We start from the raw sequence: 17,004 nt of genomic DNA on the forward strand, positions 1-17,004 counted from the left end.
ATATTCATTTTCTCTTTTGTAAATTCTCGATGGTAGTCGATGGTTACCTTCCACTTTCACCATAGTTCTGTAATCAAGGAAGTCGTCGAATGCGTTACGAATACACCGATTGTTATGGTGTAACATAAAAATCCATAGAAACAACGAAACGTTCAACGCAGAAAAAGGACAATTTTTTATTGAACATATAATAATTAAATTTATACTGATAATTGAAAAAGTGTCAATAACTTCAATAGTGCTGTTTAGTAAATTTCAAGAACCTTCAGAACAATGTAAGAAAACATGTGACCCCGAGTAAAAAGGGTCACAGCTGACCGATTCATGTGATCCTTGGAGGCAGTTATCCTTGGAGAAAAATGTGAATCGCTGATTGGTGCGCCCCTTGGTAACCAAAATACAATATAAAGTGTGACTTGACTAACAAACATCGTAACATTAAGTACCGCTATCGATCTTGTAACATTCCAATCTTGGTTGCAAGGCCTAGAATAATACATTGCTTGCGAATGGACCCGCGTTAGAGTAAACACTTTGGCGTCGAACTGTCGCCAGGTTTTCCGAAGGGCACGAGCGACCCTTTGCAGGAGGAAAGACAATACATGTGGTTCGGAGAAAATGAAGAGTGTTTGGAAAAGACGAACGATCGAGATGGGCGAACGTGACCAGATGTCTGAAGTGAGAGAGATTGGGGATTAAAACGAAAGGGAATGGATGCGCGTAAGAATCTAGGGTTGCGAAAGAAGCGTGTTTGGGACAGTAAGAATAAGATATGAGACTTGTAAAGACATACTGAGAAAGGAGAGTTGAAAAGACACAGTGAGAGGAGAGACTTGTACAGACGCAGGCGACGATCAGTTCAGTTTTATATACAATCGATCTACTTTTAGCGTAAAGAGTGTTCCGATCTACTTTAGTGTAACCTATTCCAAAACCACGTCTGACTATAATCTGATACTATATCTATTCTCATCGACAACAATTCGTACCGTCTCGTATAAAACGAAGACGACAAACAGCTGGTCGAAACATTAATAACATCGTGGTCCCTCGAAAGCGATAAAGCATTTCGTAGTCGAGCCAGTTCCTAGCTCATGGTTGGAACTTTTCTGACGTTGGTGAGTACCCAAAGAGAGAGGGGTAAGGGAGAGAGAAAAAAAAAAGGGCACGACGACGACGACGACGACGACGACGAAGGAGGGGCAGAGGAAAAGAGATTAAGGGCGTATTATTGGTCTCGCGAGTTACGTCTCGCTTCTTGAAAAGTTCAAGCGAAGCTGTCGTCGCGGCACGTAGCAGGAACGAGTTCAAAAAGCGCGGCGAACTTCCACTTTAATAAGCCGGAGCTTCCTAAGAGCCCCGACCTGGCCGTTTCCTTATCCGCTTTTTTTCCCCGCCTCCTCGTACATTTTTATTGCTTTCCTTCGAGCCTCAGACTTCCTGCACTTTCGATGCAATTCCGCCGTAAATCTTGGCCACAGACGTACAAGCGCCACGCAAATACGATTCTTTGAAAGGATGTTGCGAGCCGCGAGACATTCTTCTTTATACAACGACGACTTTTCCTTATTGCGCATCCGGTTGAATCACACGACCTTGTCCAGGGGACAGGGAATATCGTTTCAACGCAAAAATTGTTTTCCCGCATTTTTTACACGTGACGCCTTTTGTTTTACTTTCCGAGGAACACACAAATAAGGCTTTGCTACTGTACTGTAGGGTATTAACCTTCCCTTAAACAGGGAAGGTTGATATCTCGGTCGATATCGATTTTATTGGGAAGTTGTGTGGAATGATTTAATTTGCAACAATCTTTGTCGTTTTGCAGCTTTTTTGTACCTAACACTTTTTGAGAAATAAATGAATAGGGCTTTGCTACCATACTGTAGGGTATTAGAAACAGGGAGGGTTGATATCTCGGTCAATATCGATTTTATTGGGAAGTTGTGTGGAATATGAAAGTTTCTAAATTTAATTTGCAACAACTTTTGTCGCTTTGCCGCTTTTTTGTACCTAACACATTTTGAGAAATAAATGAATAGGGCTTTGCTACCATACTGTAGGGTATTAGAAACAGGGAAGGTTGATATCTCGGTCAATATCGACTTTATTGGGAAGTTGTGTGGAATATGAAAGTTTCTAAATTTAATTTGCAACAACTTTTGTCGCTTTGCCGCGACAATTTATCGATTATTGTTCGTAATATATTTATTATAATTGAAGTAGAAGTGTAAGATTCGTGAAAAGAAGATTTAAATCTGAACCGGTTTTTCCAAAAGAAAATTGTTACCATCTATTAAGCTTCTTTTTGTGGAGATTAAGTGTTTTACGTTTTACAAAACATTGTGTACTGTAATAATGTATGCGTATAATTAACGATAAAATTCCATGGAGATAAAATAAAACTTGTTACAAATAAAGCATAAAATATTTTACATGCAGTTTGAGATAGATTAATTTTTGATACTGAGCTCGCTTATTGCGTGTACTTGTTTCTTTACTTTAGAAAAGTTACTTTTTCAACGTATTTAAAACATCCGTTTTACATAACAGTATTGAAAACAAGTATTAAAGTTTCACATTATCAAAGTGTTTTCAAATATTTGTTTTCGAAATGAAAATTTATTTCAACAAACATTTCATCTCGACTACAATTTCGATATTAATTATTCGTCGTTTTGTATAAAGAAGGAATGATCGGAAGGAGAGAATTCTAAAATACAAAAGTACAGTGAATCACAGAAATATCCGCATTCTCTCGATTACATAAATTTTACTTAAATTTCTACTTTCGTTATATCGAAGTGGTCTTTTCCACACAAAGTTTACATTATTTCGAAAATTTGCATTATAAGTAAATATCGATTGTTCAAAATCAATAATCGGCGGGATACGAATATTGCTGCGGCGCACTGTATATACGAATACTATAAATTTTGAGGGAAATCGAAAAACGGAGTGCTTTTTATGCTGCAACATTTTAATATTCATTTCCATCCTTCACAATTTTAATATCTTTTGCGGAAAACGAACAGTTTGCGAGAGATCTCCGATGAACGTACACGGTGGGGGGTTTTTTTTTTCTTTTTTTTTGTTGCGGATAGAGGAAATTGCGTTCACATTAATTTTTCCATGAATACGAAATAAACGTACGCTTTCGCGACGAAGTATGTTATATTTATCGTAACAATTTCCATTGAATCAAGCAAGCAAGTTACGAGATGGTTACACGGAAAGAATATTAAAGTTGCCGTTTAAAGAAGCCGCTTTCAACAATTTCCGGAAACTTCTGATAGGCGATGGAGCCATTTCCTTCAGGTTTTGACGAGGAAGTTATTTATTACGCGGCAGGAAATTTATCTCCCTTTGATCGTAAAGAACGCCACTATTATTCATTCGTCCACGATGAAATATGCGTTTAATGCTCCGTCATCGCGGAGATGAAAGATCTTTCAGGTTGGGAATAAAACTACTGTCCATTATCATTAATATTTGGTAACCCTGAGAAAAAACATTAGAGAAATTTGAGTATGTAATCGTCGATAGAAAGAAGAGAATTCGTTCTCCATTATCGAATTGTTTGTTAATGGTTAAATTATTATTACAAACGGTAAACGAAGCAAATTTAGAAACTTTAGTAAATGAAAAAAAGAAAAGTTTGACGTGCAGTATCTTAAGTGAAAGCAATTTCTTCTTTTAATATTGTACGTGTTTATTTTATTTTGTCCTTCTTCGTCAGTAAACGACCATTTTTTCGATACTATAATACATAGAAGAAATTCGTTTCAATTGAGAAATGTAAAAAATTCTCGAACGAGATACAACGCACACAAACACTCCATGTTATCTAAGTTAACTTTATTTTACGCGTTGTACATTCAATAAAATTGAAAAATAAGCCAAAAGCAAACACCCACCTAAACTTTCCAACAACCGTTTCGACCCTTCACTTTTGGATCCTCTTCGGTAAAAATAGACGTACAATCTCCTCTTGCCTACGTTATTACTATTTTCATTTTCATTTTTTATTTTTCCACGGTTTGGTCGCGGTAGATCTATTTTCACTCTAGACCTTAAAACTGTAGGGTCGAAAGGTTCGATACAAAGTTTACACAGATGCTTGTTTCCGACTCTTCCCCTTTATTGGTACCATAGAAAACATTTCTTCTCTGTACTTCAATTTCACCGAAATATGTTTCCATTCTGGAAAATATACGTTAAAAGAACGAAACGCTCGTAACGATACACGCGGGGAATTACGTTCACCAATCTTCGCTGTTCGACACAAATCGTTGACAAAATCGAGGCGCCTGGCGTCCGAAACGGGTTTCCCATCGAACCCAGCAGCCACGCAATGAAACAATAGGGTATGCGGCAATTTCTCCAGCCGCACGATCATCAACGAAGCTTGTAGTGGGCTGCGCTCACGCAATTCCGTCCTGATTAGCCGCGCCCGATGCACGGGCATATTTAACTAACTAATGCAGTTGCAAATTAGCTATTAGTAGGTGTTACACGCGGTGGCAGATAGGCGCAGGGTAATCAAATTAAACCGAATAGTTACTGCACTGTCTCCCATGCAGGGAAACTACGTAACACTGTTACCCTAACTGCACAAAGTGCACGCGTCCGAATACGCGATTCCGTGTGCAGGTCCACCAAGAAATGCGAATAACGTTCGTAAACAAGATGGTGTGTAACTGAACGCTACGTAAGTGTTGTGAATCGTCACGAGGCAAAATATCGAAATGTCTGTCCAGGAATGCACGTGGCTGGAAAATCGAAAACGACGGAGGAAGGTAGCTTCGATTCCTCGAAACACGAGAAATCGTCTGGTGGGTGCACCGAAAGTACAATTATGAAAAAATGTGTGCCAGGAGTGGCGTAAGTTTCGTTGGAAATATTTTGATATATAATCTAATGGTTGATCGATGGAAGATCGAAATGTCACGAATGGGTACTCTCTGTTGGTCGAAGAGAGCAATGGTACTAATTTGGATATTGTCCTGTTAGAGAAATGAGCTAGTGGATAAAATAATGAAAGATACGAAATATTCATAAGGTTCGTATCTTCGATACATGTGGGGAGTAGGTATGTGAATGTATGAAGTATGTTTGGCGCCAATGAATCGTGTGTGGAGTGAAGTGTTCGAGACTGTGCGAAAGGGTCTAGTGTGTCAGAGTGCGTTTGTTTCTAAGGTTTGGGTGAAAAATGTGGATGGTCTTTTTCCAAATGTATGAGAGTGTGTGTTTGCGTGTGTTTGGGGTTTTAAGGATAAGTACAGCGTGGGAGGCGGTAGTATTAGGACAGATTCGAAAAGTAACAGAGCGAACAAAACACTCTAGTGTGTAGTTTTAACGAATCTATAGTTCTGGTCTATCTTTAATAAACATAGTCTTACGTTTTCAACCTATATCTCAATCTCGCATCAATTATTCCTATATACACGCAGTGAAAATCCTCTGCAGTAACAGTACACATGTGTCAGGAGTCAAGAGAGGGATGTTTGTCTAGAATCTTTGGACATCGGTATGTTAAGGAACTGACAACGCCAAAGAGGACAGTGTTATGAGACTGTAACGAGTGGTGTGAAACACATTTCGCGGCATGTACCCTTAAGGGTATTGCTTTGGGTATCACTTGAGTGTGCCTCGAGTATAGTAGGTGGAACAGATATAGCGAAGTACTCGAGGCACAGTGAAGTGGTCTGTTAAGCGATACCCTTGCTGGGTACAAACCACCAAATGTGTTCCTTCCCATTGAGAAGCTATTTATTGACTGGAGATCCGTAGTTAATGGATCTAGGTTAAGTTTACTTTTATTTTACATCGTTTTTTTCGAAGCAGGAGAAGTTTCAGTATATTTTGATAATAGTATAATAAAAAATGTAACATGCTTGTTTGCTCTAAACTGATGCCAAAGTTAACATTGTCCTTTTATAAACGATACAAGGCTTCTTCTATTTAGAAGAAAGAATTTTAAAATAGTATGGGATTTTATCGGATAAAGTACCTATAGTATCGTAATATTTGTAAGGGAATTGGTTCAGTTTTGTAGAAACAAATGTATGATGTTTTCAAGAGTGTTAATTATAAAATGATCAGAATAATGAAAGATCGTATTAATAAATGTTGTATAATATTAGTCGTTCATAGTTAATCTTTTAAACGATGGGTAGATAGTCGTTTAGGGCTATTAGTAGCGAGTGGTTCGAAGTTGTTAGCTGTTGAGTTAATTGTCGAAAACTCTGGCGAAGTTGTCAAGTGTTCAACTCGAGGTGTCATATTTTCAAGTGTTGCATCGGGTCGTTAATGTAAAAGCGAAAGGAACTTTGTAAAATAATAGGTTACCGTATACATGATGCAGTAAGTGCATCTTCTGTATATTTGAAAACAATTTGTGCTTGAACTATATATTTTCCATCATTACTTGTTAAAATTGTCCATTAATGTGGAAGTTATGCCTCTTTTATAAAACACTTCGTATATATAATTAAACAAGAACTTATTCCATTTTTTACGGTCTTTAAGGTATCGAAGTTTCTTTCGTTGCTTGGATCGTTCATTGTCTCTTTTTGTTACGTTATTATACAAAATCCACTTTTCGGTTTGGTAAGTTTTTCGTTGATAGTTCGCACGGAATCCATGCGCTGAGTTTCGAAGCGAATCCACTTTCATGGAGATGTCTGACAACGTTTGAATTATGAATTCCAAGTTCAGATGCAACTTCACGGCTAGTTGATTCTGGATTTTCTTCAACGAACTTGATCATTTGTTCGCTAGAGACCTTTGTTGAACGCTCTTCTGGAGAACTGTCTTCGAAGCTGAAATTTCCAACGCGAAACTTTGCGAACCATCAGCAACTAGCGCGAACAGTCTTGGTACATTCGCTGAGCACAAAACAAATGCTTTTTTGCTGCATCCGTTGCATCGTGACCAAGTTGAAACTTGTAGAGCACGCAATGTTTTACATGGACTTCACCACTGTTCATTTTAATCGCTTGTGAAAAGTTTTCTGAATTCCTAATTAACGAAGGAGTAACAAAAAGATTTTGGTTCAATCCTTTTCAGGCTCTAGAATCATTATTTAGATAGTCTTTTAGAATCGATAACAGTGACGATCTAGAAAATCTATTTTTCTTAGAAAATCTAAGAAAAAGATCAATTATACAAATATGACAATAAAAATGCATAAGTATTCAATAAAATACTTTAAATATACACTTTACATTTTTTGTTTACCTTTATATACTTAAAAAGGGGATTGAATACCTCCTAAACGCACGAAGCATTGAAATATTTGTTAACATTTTATCATTTACATTTTCTACAGTTTTCAAGTTGTTTCAAACTCTGTATAATAGTGAGTAAATGTTCCAGAGAAAATTATCCGTACTGTATGCGTTGCGTAGGTACTGTTGTAGTTCGGGTTCCGTAATTGAGAGCATCTTATGCAAACAGTTGCTCATACGTATGCAAATAGCAGAAAGTGCATTTGTATTGATACAAGGGTGAAGGACACGAGCGAGCCATTTAAACCGAAACAAGGGCCTGATGCTACGAGAATGGAATTGGTACGCGAAACGAGCTGAACGGGTGCAGGTCGAGTCCCGTAGACAAGAATATTATCGGCTCATTATACCGGAAGTTCTCGAAGGTTTCATACAGTTACAGTAAAGCGAATAATCGCTATCGAACCCGATAAATACGATCAAGTTATTGGAGCGTGTACGCGAACGAATTAATACTGTTCACATGAGATAAACAATCCAGAACGACTGGCAGAGCAAATGGAAGTGGAAATAAATGAAAGTACGTAGGATTTAACGTAACGTTCTCAATTGAATTTTAATCAACCACTTTTGTACAATCATTATTCCATCGGAGATCGTGTTAATTAAAAGAGTAATAAAATAAAGACAACCGTTACACTTTTTTATATATTTAAGAAATTGATGCGAAATACTGTTAAAAATTCAGTTTCATCATCGGAATTCTTCGCGGTGAGTAATCAAAGTAATGTAATATACGCGGTTACGTTATTAAAATGCCAATGTATGTTACTCGAGACAATTAGTGGACAATTAGTGATTATACGAGTATGAAAAAAAGGATAGAACAACTTTGGAACGGAGTACGGTTTCACTGTTCTTTATGGGGAATAACGCGACTTAAATAAAATTTTCAATTAAGAAAGAAATTTGGACTTGTAGAAGTAAACTTAATTTTTCGGAATGGAGGACCATATTCTTTTCTATATTAAAAATGGTTGTTCAGATAAAAATAACGATAGTAGACATGCATCGTTCGGTATCGAGAGAGAGCAGGGAAGAGAGAGAAAGAGAGAGAAATTTCTAGAAAATATGCGAGCGAAATTCCTGTTTTTCTTGCTGTGTCTTGTATCAAAATCACAATTTCTATTTTTATTCTTGAACCGATATTCCTTCGACGACTCACAGAGAATATATATACACGTGCTCAAAGCTGGAATGCACCAGTTTTCAGCATTTTACGTTATTGGGATTACAACATCGACAAAATAATATTAGAACACTGTTGAATCCGTCCAAATAACTGGTTTGGACTAATTTTTGCTATTGAATTATTATGAAATGAAATTTATTTCATCCATTGTATTTTTCGGAAAAAGTATTTTAAATAGTTACTCAATAATAGTGTGTTATTATCAAAGATTCTTTATCCATATTATATCACCACAAATGTGTTAGCTGCTACATAATCCGATCAACGATAACTCCGATCGATTCTTAACAGTATAATTCGTTCTCGAGATCAATTTAAAATAATAATAATAAACTATCGAAAATTGACTACCAACTCCACTTACAGAAGCCACTACAGTCGCAAAAATGAACCAGGAAGTTTCCCCCAAAAATGTTATCCGTGTTCGTATTCTCGAAACAAGTCGACCTAGCTTTTAAAACGAGACTGTTCGAAGTAACTAAATAATGCAGCGTATTATTTTCAAAGGTTCTTGATCCATATTATTCTCATATCACCACAAATGTGTTAGCTGCTACATAATCCGATCAACGATAACTCCGATCGATTCTTAACAGTATAGTTCGTTCTCGAGATCAATTTAAAATAATGATAATAAACTATCGAAAATTGACTACCAACTCCACTTACAGAAGCCACTACAGTCGCAAAAATGAACCAGGAAGTTTCCCCCAAAAATGTTATCCGTGTTCGTATCCTCGAAACAAATCGACCTAGCATTTAAAACGGGACCGCAGGTCCTGACGGTTGTAATGGGCCTTTGTAGGAAACTTACGTACCTGTGTAAGTTGTTCTGTCGCTGCCTCGGTCGCCAGCCTAGCCAGGCCCTCCTCGTACCTCTCCAGGGCCGTCAGTCTGTGCAGCAAGTTTTGCAGCAACGCTGAAACTTCCTGCCTGGCCGCAGCGTCGACCGTAGCGACCTTCTGCGTGATGGACCTGACGTGACCCATCACCCTCTCGTCCCGAAAATCGTACGGGAATGTTTCCGTCCATTCGGCCAGCAGCTGCACCAGTCGCGGAACGAAACGCTGTAAACGCTCCTGGAACACGTCGAAGGTTTTCTATAAATTGTCTTTCTAATTTATTTTCAAACCGTGTCACTTGCCACGCGTTAATGTCACAGGTTCGCGAGTTGCATTCATTCAGCAAAGACACAGAAGCTTTTCTAACCGAACGAAAGTTGAAGGAAGGTATACTGTAAGGTACAAGTTGGTCATTGATAGTCGATTGTGAATCCTCAGCGAAGATAGATATTCTTAGGAACGAGCGATTGTTTTATATTGGATTATGTAACAACACGGAGAGTCTAGAGTGGAGAATTGAAAAACCGAAATCTTTACGTGGATAAAATTAAGTTGGTTGAATCTCTGGAATTTGTGAACAAATACTGGTTTGATTTCTGTAACGCTGGATGAATTAAACAAACGAATCGATTCCGTACGGCACGACCACGAGTATTCGAACCATCTTTATCAACTTCGAGCTTCGAGACACTCCAAATTGATCGATCATGTATAAAATGCAAATTCAACGACGGACACTTTGACTCGTTTATCCCGTGCAACGTTCCAAAAGTGTTTTTTACAAAATAACCAAAAAAAAAAGAAAAAAGAAATTCATTGTTTCGGTGACTCCGTGTCCGAACGCGACCAAACATTTTAGCAATCAGAGCGTCGATGTAACAAAAACGTCGCGACGCACTGTCCCTTCCGTATCCTGTTCAAAAAAAAAAAAAAAAAAGAAGCGAAAAAAAAATAGTGGAAAGTAACGTGGGGTCCAAATTGAAAAAAAAAACAGAGGAGCGACGGGGGGAGATGGGTTCCGCGAAAAGGAGAGGGGGTAGGGGGTAGGGGCTGCGAATTCATTTGCGAGCGAGACTTTTCTGGCCTGGATACGCGTGCTCGTTATTACAACGCGGAACGAGAACGAAGCGTGCCGGGATGATTCTCCGGAGGGGGTGAATGCAAAAGGGGGTCGAGTCTGCGAGACGATGAAACGATAATGCACGCGGTGGCCGTAAAGTGCACGCCCGGAAGGCTCTCGGCGGGCTTTTGTGGGACGCGGGATTCGTGGCTCACCTTGCCACCCTCTCCATTCAGGTTTTGCTGATGCTCGCAGAGGGCGCAGACCTCGCCTAGGAGCTCGTGCGGCTTGATGAAGAGCCTGGCGCTCAGCAAAAAGGCGAAGAGGTACGCCCGATCGGGATAATATTCCTCGGTGGGCACCATGTGCTGCACGAGGGCTTCCAGAGACCCGGAGACGAGATTCCCGTCACGGTAAACCAGAGCCTGAAATGAAACACGAAATTGGTTAATTGATTGAGAGAGGTTCCAGGGGGTCTACGGGATGGTTTCGCGCGTAGATCTAGGGTCCATGTGTCGTGTATTTTCAGGATGGAAGCTTTCTGGGTTCATTTTCTTCCTTTTTTTTTTCTTTTTTTTTTGGATAGACGTCGAGCGGTTTGGAATTGTTTAATCATGCTTGTTCGTTTATCACTTCAATCGCAACACGCGTCGAGTGAAAATTGTATTCCGCGTTTGGTGGGATAATTGCGTATCGATGAGAGGTAGCAAACGGGAACACTGTTCAATTGACGATTTGACAGTTTTATGGAACGTGGTACAGAGGTGAAACGTTGGAAAATATTGGAGCAGTTTTTAGTTTTATCGGCTTGTGTTTGTATTCGGAGTGGGAGAGATGGAAACTATCCTCGAAGGTGAAATATTTATTTAGTTAAATATAAACGAAAATTAACGGGAGTCTTTCAATTTGTTTGATTATGTTTTCTGTTGTGTATACGCCACGACGAAGTGGTTAGAAAAGGTAATTTTCTGAATTAATGTCTACGGTAGCTACGATCACACTTGGGCTCTATTTAGTCATAAATTTTCCAACAGTGTGTCATAGTGCCCATTGGCTCAAATAGCTTCAGTACATTGACCTAAATGGTCGTCTACGAACGGAACGAATTTTATTCATTTACATAAAAAACAATATAATTGTAACACGTTGAGAAATAAATTTAGTAACGAAAATCGTAGGCAACTTACGATACGTACTTATAATATTTCTTTTGGACGAAACATGTTTTAGATAATTTTGTGTTACGCGAGTACACTATTTTCATTGCTAAATTTATTTGTCAACGTATTATTATAACGTTTATTCTTGTAACTGTTTTTCTAAGGACGATTAAAATTATACGATGCACAATTAAATTTATGTAATTGATAAAAAATTTGTTTACAATATCAATGAATATTAAAATTACGCAAAACAAACAATTTTTAACATTGTAAAATTTCAAAGATCATTCTTCGTAATGTAGAACGTACAATAGGCAACTACGTAACTGTTTATTTATTAATCGTACATGAGATGCATAAACAATGTTAAAATTGTAATTGAAAGTGGTCGGTAATAGCTTTTAAATAGATGTGAAATTAAAAGAATAAAAATTGAACTGACTAAATGTGGAAAAAGTTAAACTTTTACGAGCAATGAATTTAACGATTTCTTTATTCAAACGATGTATAAAAATTTCATTCAAACGATGTATAAAAATTTCATTCAAATGGTATAGAAAAATTTCATTCAAATGGTATGGAAAAATTTCATTGATAAAATGAAGAAGAAAATCGAGCTACCCTTCAGAATGTTGAAATCTGTTCGGAAAGGTTTGTCGAGGTTTGCACGATAGCGCGAGGGATCGACGAAATATGGCCGAGACGTTGAATAAACGAGCTGGCCGTTGTCGTCTCGGTTAATTCCCGCGATCGTTCCACCGATCCCCGCGAACAACGACAAAAACTCTTTCAAGTTGGTACGTGTACGAAATTAGAAATTTGTTTCGGTTCCACGGGCCGAATGCCTCGAGCTTTTGAGTTTGGCCCGTAGGAAAGTTTGTACCCGCGCCCTGTTAAATCTGCGAGCCATTAAAGTTGCGCCGACCGGTAAGCCCGAACAACTCACCGAGGATTCAAATGGCTTAAACTTATCGCGGGCTAATACAGTATTGACGGAGCAGAATTCCTGCCTCGTAAACTTGCCACCGTGGAAGGACGAGGAGGGAGGCTGGATGGGGGATACGTCCACCCTCCGGGGCGAGTTCAATGAAAAACTTGCAGCTTTCGTTCGAAAATGCCCTCGGAGTTTCGTCCATTTCACTCGAATTGCGAACGAATCTGGGGGCTGTACGGAAATCTTGCGAACTTTTTTGGAAGTTTTCGCTCGACAGTGTCTCGCGCGCCATTTTCAAGATACAACGAACGTGCCGAACCACGTGTTTATAATAATTCTTGGCTATAGTAGTCTTTTTTCGTATTGTATCGCGTAACTGTTAAACTCGTTCGTAAACGTGTTTAGTCGTTTATTTTGCGTTAATACCCACACGAATAAATACGGAGAATAGAATACGAAAATAGGCTGTTGCAGGTAAGAATTATTATAAACACGCGGTAAAAGTAAAGTAAAAGAGTAAAGAGGCAAGGTGCGGCTAAAGTGCAGTTATAAAATGTTACTTTTATCGTCCTTTGTAACGGATAAGGTTAAGTAACCTGCTCGATACGATTCTCATTTTCGAGGACGTACAGGGTGGGTGTAACCGTTGCAAAATTTATTTCTTCTATAAGAATCTTCTTCTATAATGCCTTTCGGGTTGGAATATCTTGTTACAAATATGAGCCTGTAAACTGTACCATGTTGAGATACAGCTGCATTAAAATGCAATCAAGTACGACGAGATCTTGAAGTGCATTCATGGCGATTGACATGGATGCGGAGAAAAAAGAGCGATACAAAATATTCAATTTAAATAATACATTTAATATATTATATAGACATTTTGGGATCGAAATGTACACTTAATAATACATTCCCCAGACAGAAAAAACGAAAAGGATTAATAACCAGTATTTCACCCCCACCAATCTCCTAGTGTAATTTCACTCTTCGTTCCATCGTCCATTCACCTCTCTCCATTGAAGTTCTATACTTTGAAAAACAATTCGATAAGATCGCAGCAGTTGAAATTTTTCCAAAAATCACACGAAATTTTTCCACTACTCAATCCTTCGATCTGTGCATTTTCGTTAAAGTCTCGTTTCGTTCGACCCTGGAATCTTTCCTCGAAACGCGTCTTAATTCCATAAAAACTCCCGTGGCATTCACCTACCCCCACTTCCTCGTATAACTTCACTTTTCGTTCCACCGTCTCCCATTCACCCCTCTCCATTGAAGTTCCGTACTTCGGGGAACAATCGCGGCATTCCGAGTTCTTCCTCCGATCGTTTTATGCGGTGGAGTTTTGCCACGGCGTTCAGACCACACTCCACTTGGCAGGACCCCCTTTTCGAAACCGTTTCCTCGAACAATTGCGGCGTGCGTTTAATTGCGAGGCACGGGGCGAAGAAAAGTGGAGAACACAAATTCGCGAAACCGGGTCTCCCCGCGTTTTAACTAAACTTTTGTCGTAGCCGTAACAATTGCCGGCTATTCAGGATTTCGAGCTAGCGTCGTTTCTGTTCCTCTCTGTTCGCTCTCTTGAAAAAAAAAAAGAAACGAAGGCGCAAGCCTGACGGAAGAAACACGAGGGAAACGGAGGGTGAAGAAAACCCAGCGGTTCACCCGTTATAAAACATTCCAGCGTCACCGGGTTGTCCGAGTTTCCGCGAGCTGGCCGACTGTTTTTCTTTTCAGCATCGATCCTCGTTGCCGAACCGAGCTGCAGAACTCTCTGCCTTCTTCAGTTTCCCGCTCGATGGGGCAATCTGGTATTTCGTGGGCCCTAAGTTTTTCTATTCAACGGTGGAAATTACTTAGATCGAATCGACGAGGAGGAAGAACGATAGAGTAGATGTCCCATTTGTAGGATTTTTAATTAAGGGTCAGTGTGTTAGAAATATTTGTTCGACTGATTCACGTATAATAAACAATAACAGTGGTATCTCGAGTAGACAGAATTTTTCCAGGTAGAAATTATTTAAATTGAATCGACGAGTCGAAAAAAGGTAGAGTAGATGTCCCATTTGTAGGATTTTTATTTAAGGGTCGGTGTGTCAGAAATATTTGTTCGACTGATTCACGAGTAATAAAAAATAACAATGGTATCTCGAGTAGACAGAATTTTTCCAGGTAGAAATTATTTAAATTGTTTCAACGTGTCGAAAGAAGGTATAGTGATGTCCCATTTGTAGGATTTTTATTAAAGGTTGGTGTGTCAGAAATATTTGTTCAACTAACTCACGAGTAATAACCAATAACAATGGTATCTCGAGTAGACAGAATTTCTCTAGGTAGAAACTATTTAAATTGAATCGACGAATCGAAAAAGGGTAGAGTAGATGTCCCATTTGTAATTAGAAAAAATTAGAAAATTATTAATTTAAATTAGTCTATTCAGCGAGTGAATCACTGTAAATCCAAATTTCAAAAGTTAAGAAAATATCTTAACTTACTCGTTCTTCCTTTTCTTTCTTAAGTAAATAAAAAATCGTAAAACATTTTTGGTCGATGGTAGTTCACTCTTTGGGCAAATGTTTTTTCTATAACATATTGAAATTTCAATCATCTCATTGCCGGTTGCATCACATTTTACCGGGTACTCTGTATACAATCTATGTCTGGGAAATTGGAGGATTGATTGCGTAAAAATTCATGCATCACCCACGACTGCTACTGATCGATTGTCATGTATTGGATATATGATGCATGAACTAATATATGAACGTTGTGATGTATGAATATCCGGAATACGTGTGAATATACAACGTACACCCGAAGTTTAGGAATAGAAGACAAATGTGTGCGCAAGTCGACAGAAACTAGCTTGCTAGCTGATCGATTCCAAATTTTTGGCTCGCGATCAAAGATCCATGATATACGCATGGATGTTTTAAAAGATGACGACAGTAAGATCCTGTATCGGTGTGTTGGCAGATGAAATTACCTGCAGCGATACAGTGGAATCAAAATCGACAAGGAGACTTTGACGTTATCCTCTATATAATCTGTCTCTCTTCGCGCAAACCTGCAAGTACATATTCCCTGTTTCTTAAACAGAATCAAATCGATACTGTTTAAAAGTACAAATCGTTTCTAAGGAGATTCACAATTACACTGAAACAAACTTTCATGACGACACAATTTACACCTAACAGTTTTAAATAGTCTTCAATTATAAAATTTAAAAAATTATATTAGGTACACAAGTATCGAATTGTAAGAATTTTATAGACATTCAAATTCCTATCGAACGTTTTATATCAATCGAAAAAGTAAAAATAGTAAATTACAACCTTACTTGATTCATCTACAAAAATGATGGAAATATATTGCAATGCTCGATATTTCCACGATTACATAATTGTAGTCTCGGAAAATTTCGCAACTACGATAGGATATTGTTCACAGAGTTTACAAGTTGTATTCAATACTTGATGTTTCCACGATTTCATAATTACTAGCTCGGAAAATTTCACAACTACGAATAGGACATTGTTCGTAGAGTTTATAAGTTGTATTCGATACTTGATATTTCCACGATGGCATAATTGCTATCTCGGAAAATTTTGCTATTACGATAGGATATTGTTCATAGAGTTTATAAGTTGTATTCAGGTTCGAGCGACACGGAAAGCTTGACTATGGTCGTTTCGTCGTTCCATAGTACTTTGGACATCTAATTTTGCGCGAACGAAGGTTCCACACTGGTTATAAAATGAAAACGACCAGGAAACAATGACAGGGAAGTCGTCTCAATTAGTAGACAGCTATAATCGAGCGGCGACGATTTCCGTTTTAAGGAGGCAATAAAGCAAACGACTGGAAAGTTTCGTGCTGGAAATCGTCTGGATATTTCCGCCCCTACTGTCGTTTTGTTTCGACTTCTTATTATCCCTCCCTACCTACATTCCTCTTTGTCGTTTTCTCTTCTTTTAACCGCGACTCGAGCAATTTCATTGCATTTCTAATTACACTTTAATACGAAGCACTCTAATAAGCATCCGTGCTTCCCCGTTCGGAAAAAAGTTGCAATTTTCTTGCTGTTCAACGGTTCGGTCCCTTCGATTATTTATAACGACACGATTATTACTAGAATCGCAACACTCGAACGATGATTTAACGATTCGAAGCGATCACCGAAGACAGGTTCCAAAATAGATTTTCTTCGTTTTCGAATTAAAGAATTTACGACATTATTCGCTTTGTTCGTTTACAAGTAGCAGTGTATTTTTGTATCGTTTGAAAAATGCAACGACACTGCGACAAACGAAATTAATTTCCTTCCTGTTCGTCGAGTCTCTTGAAATATAGCGTATTTTGTTTCAATTATTTTTTTGTTTTCAACGTAGACGGGACGGAAGTGTTGCAAATAAGAGATAAAATCGGAGAACAATTATTCTTACGAGGAAGTACGTTCTGAGAACCCCTGGTCGTGTTTTAACTATTTAAAAAAAATATTGTGCGTTTGTGCATATTTAC

At 38.4% G+C, this 17,004-nt stretch overlaps 1 protein-coding gene across 1 annotated transcript in view; it reads right to left on the reverse strand.

Moving 5' to 3' along the window:
• The window catches only part of LOC143149932 (uncharacterized), a 779,197-nt gene that overhangs the window by 41,141 nt on the left and 721,052 nt on the right, over positions 1–17,004 (reverse strand). The window contains exons 6-7 of the mRNA XM_076317813.1: positions 10,602–10,811; positions 9,303–9,563 (exon numbers count right to left, since the gene is read on the reverse strand). Coding sequence (XP_076173928.1) covers positions 9,303–9,563; positions 10,602–10,811 — 471 coding nt within the window. The remainder of the gene's footprint in view (positions 1–9,302; positions 9,564–10,601; positions 10,812–17,004) is intronic.

Source organism: Ptiloglossa arizonensis, chromosome 8 (assembly GCF_051014685.1).
Source record: "Ptiloglossa arizonensis isolate GNS036 chromosome 8, iyPtiAriz1_principal, whole genome shotgun sequence".
Taxonomy (NCBI): Eukaryota; Metazoa; Arthropoda; class Insecta; order Hymenoptera; family Colletidae; genus Ptiloglossa; species Ptiloglossa arizonensis.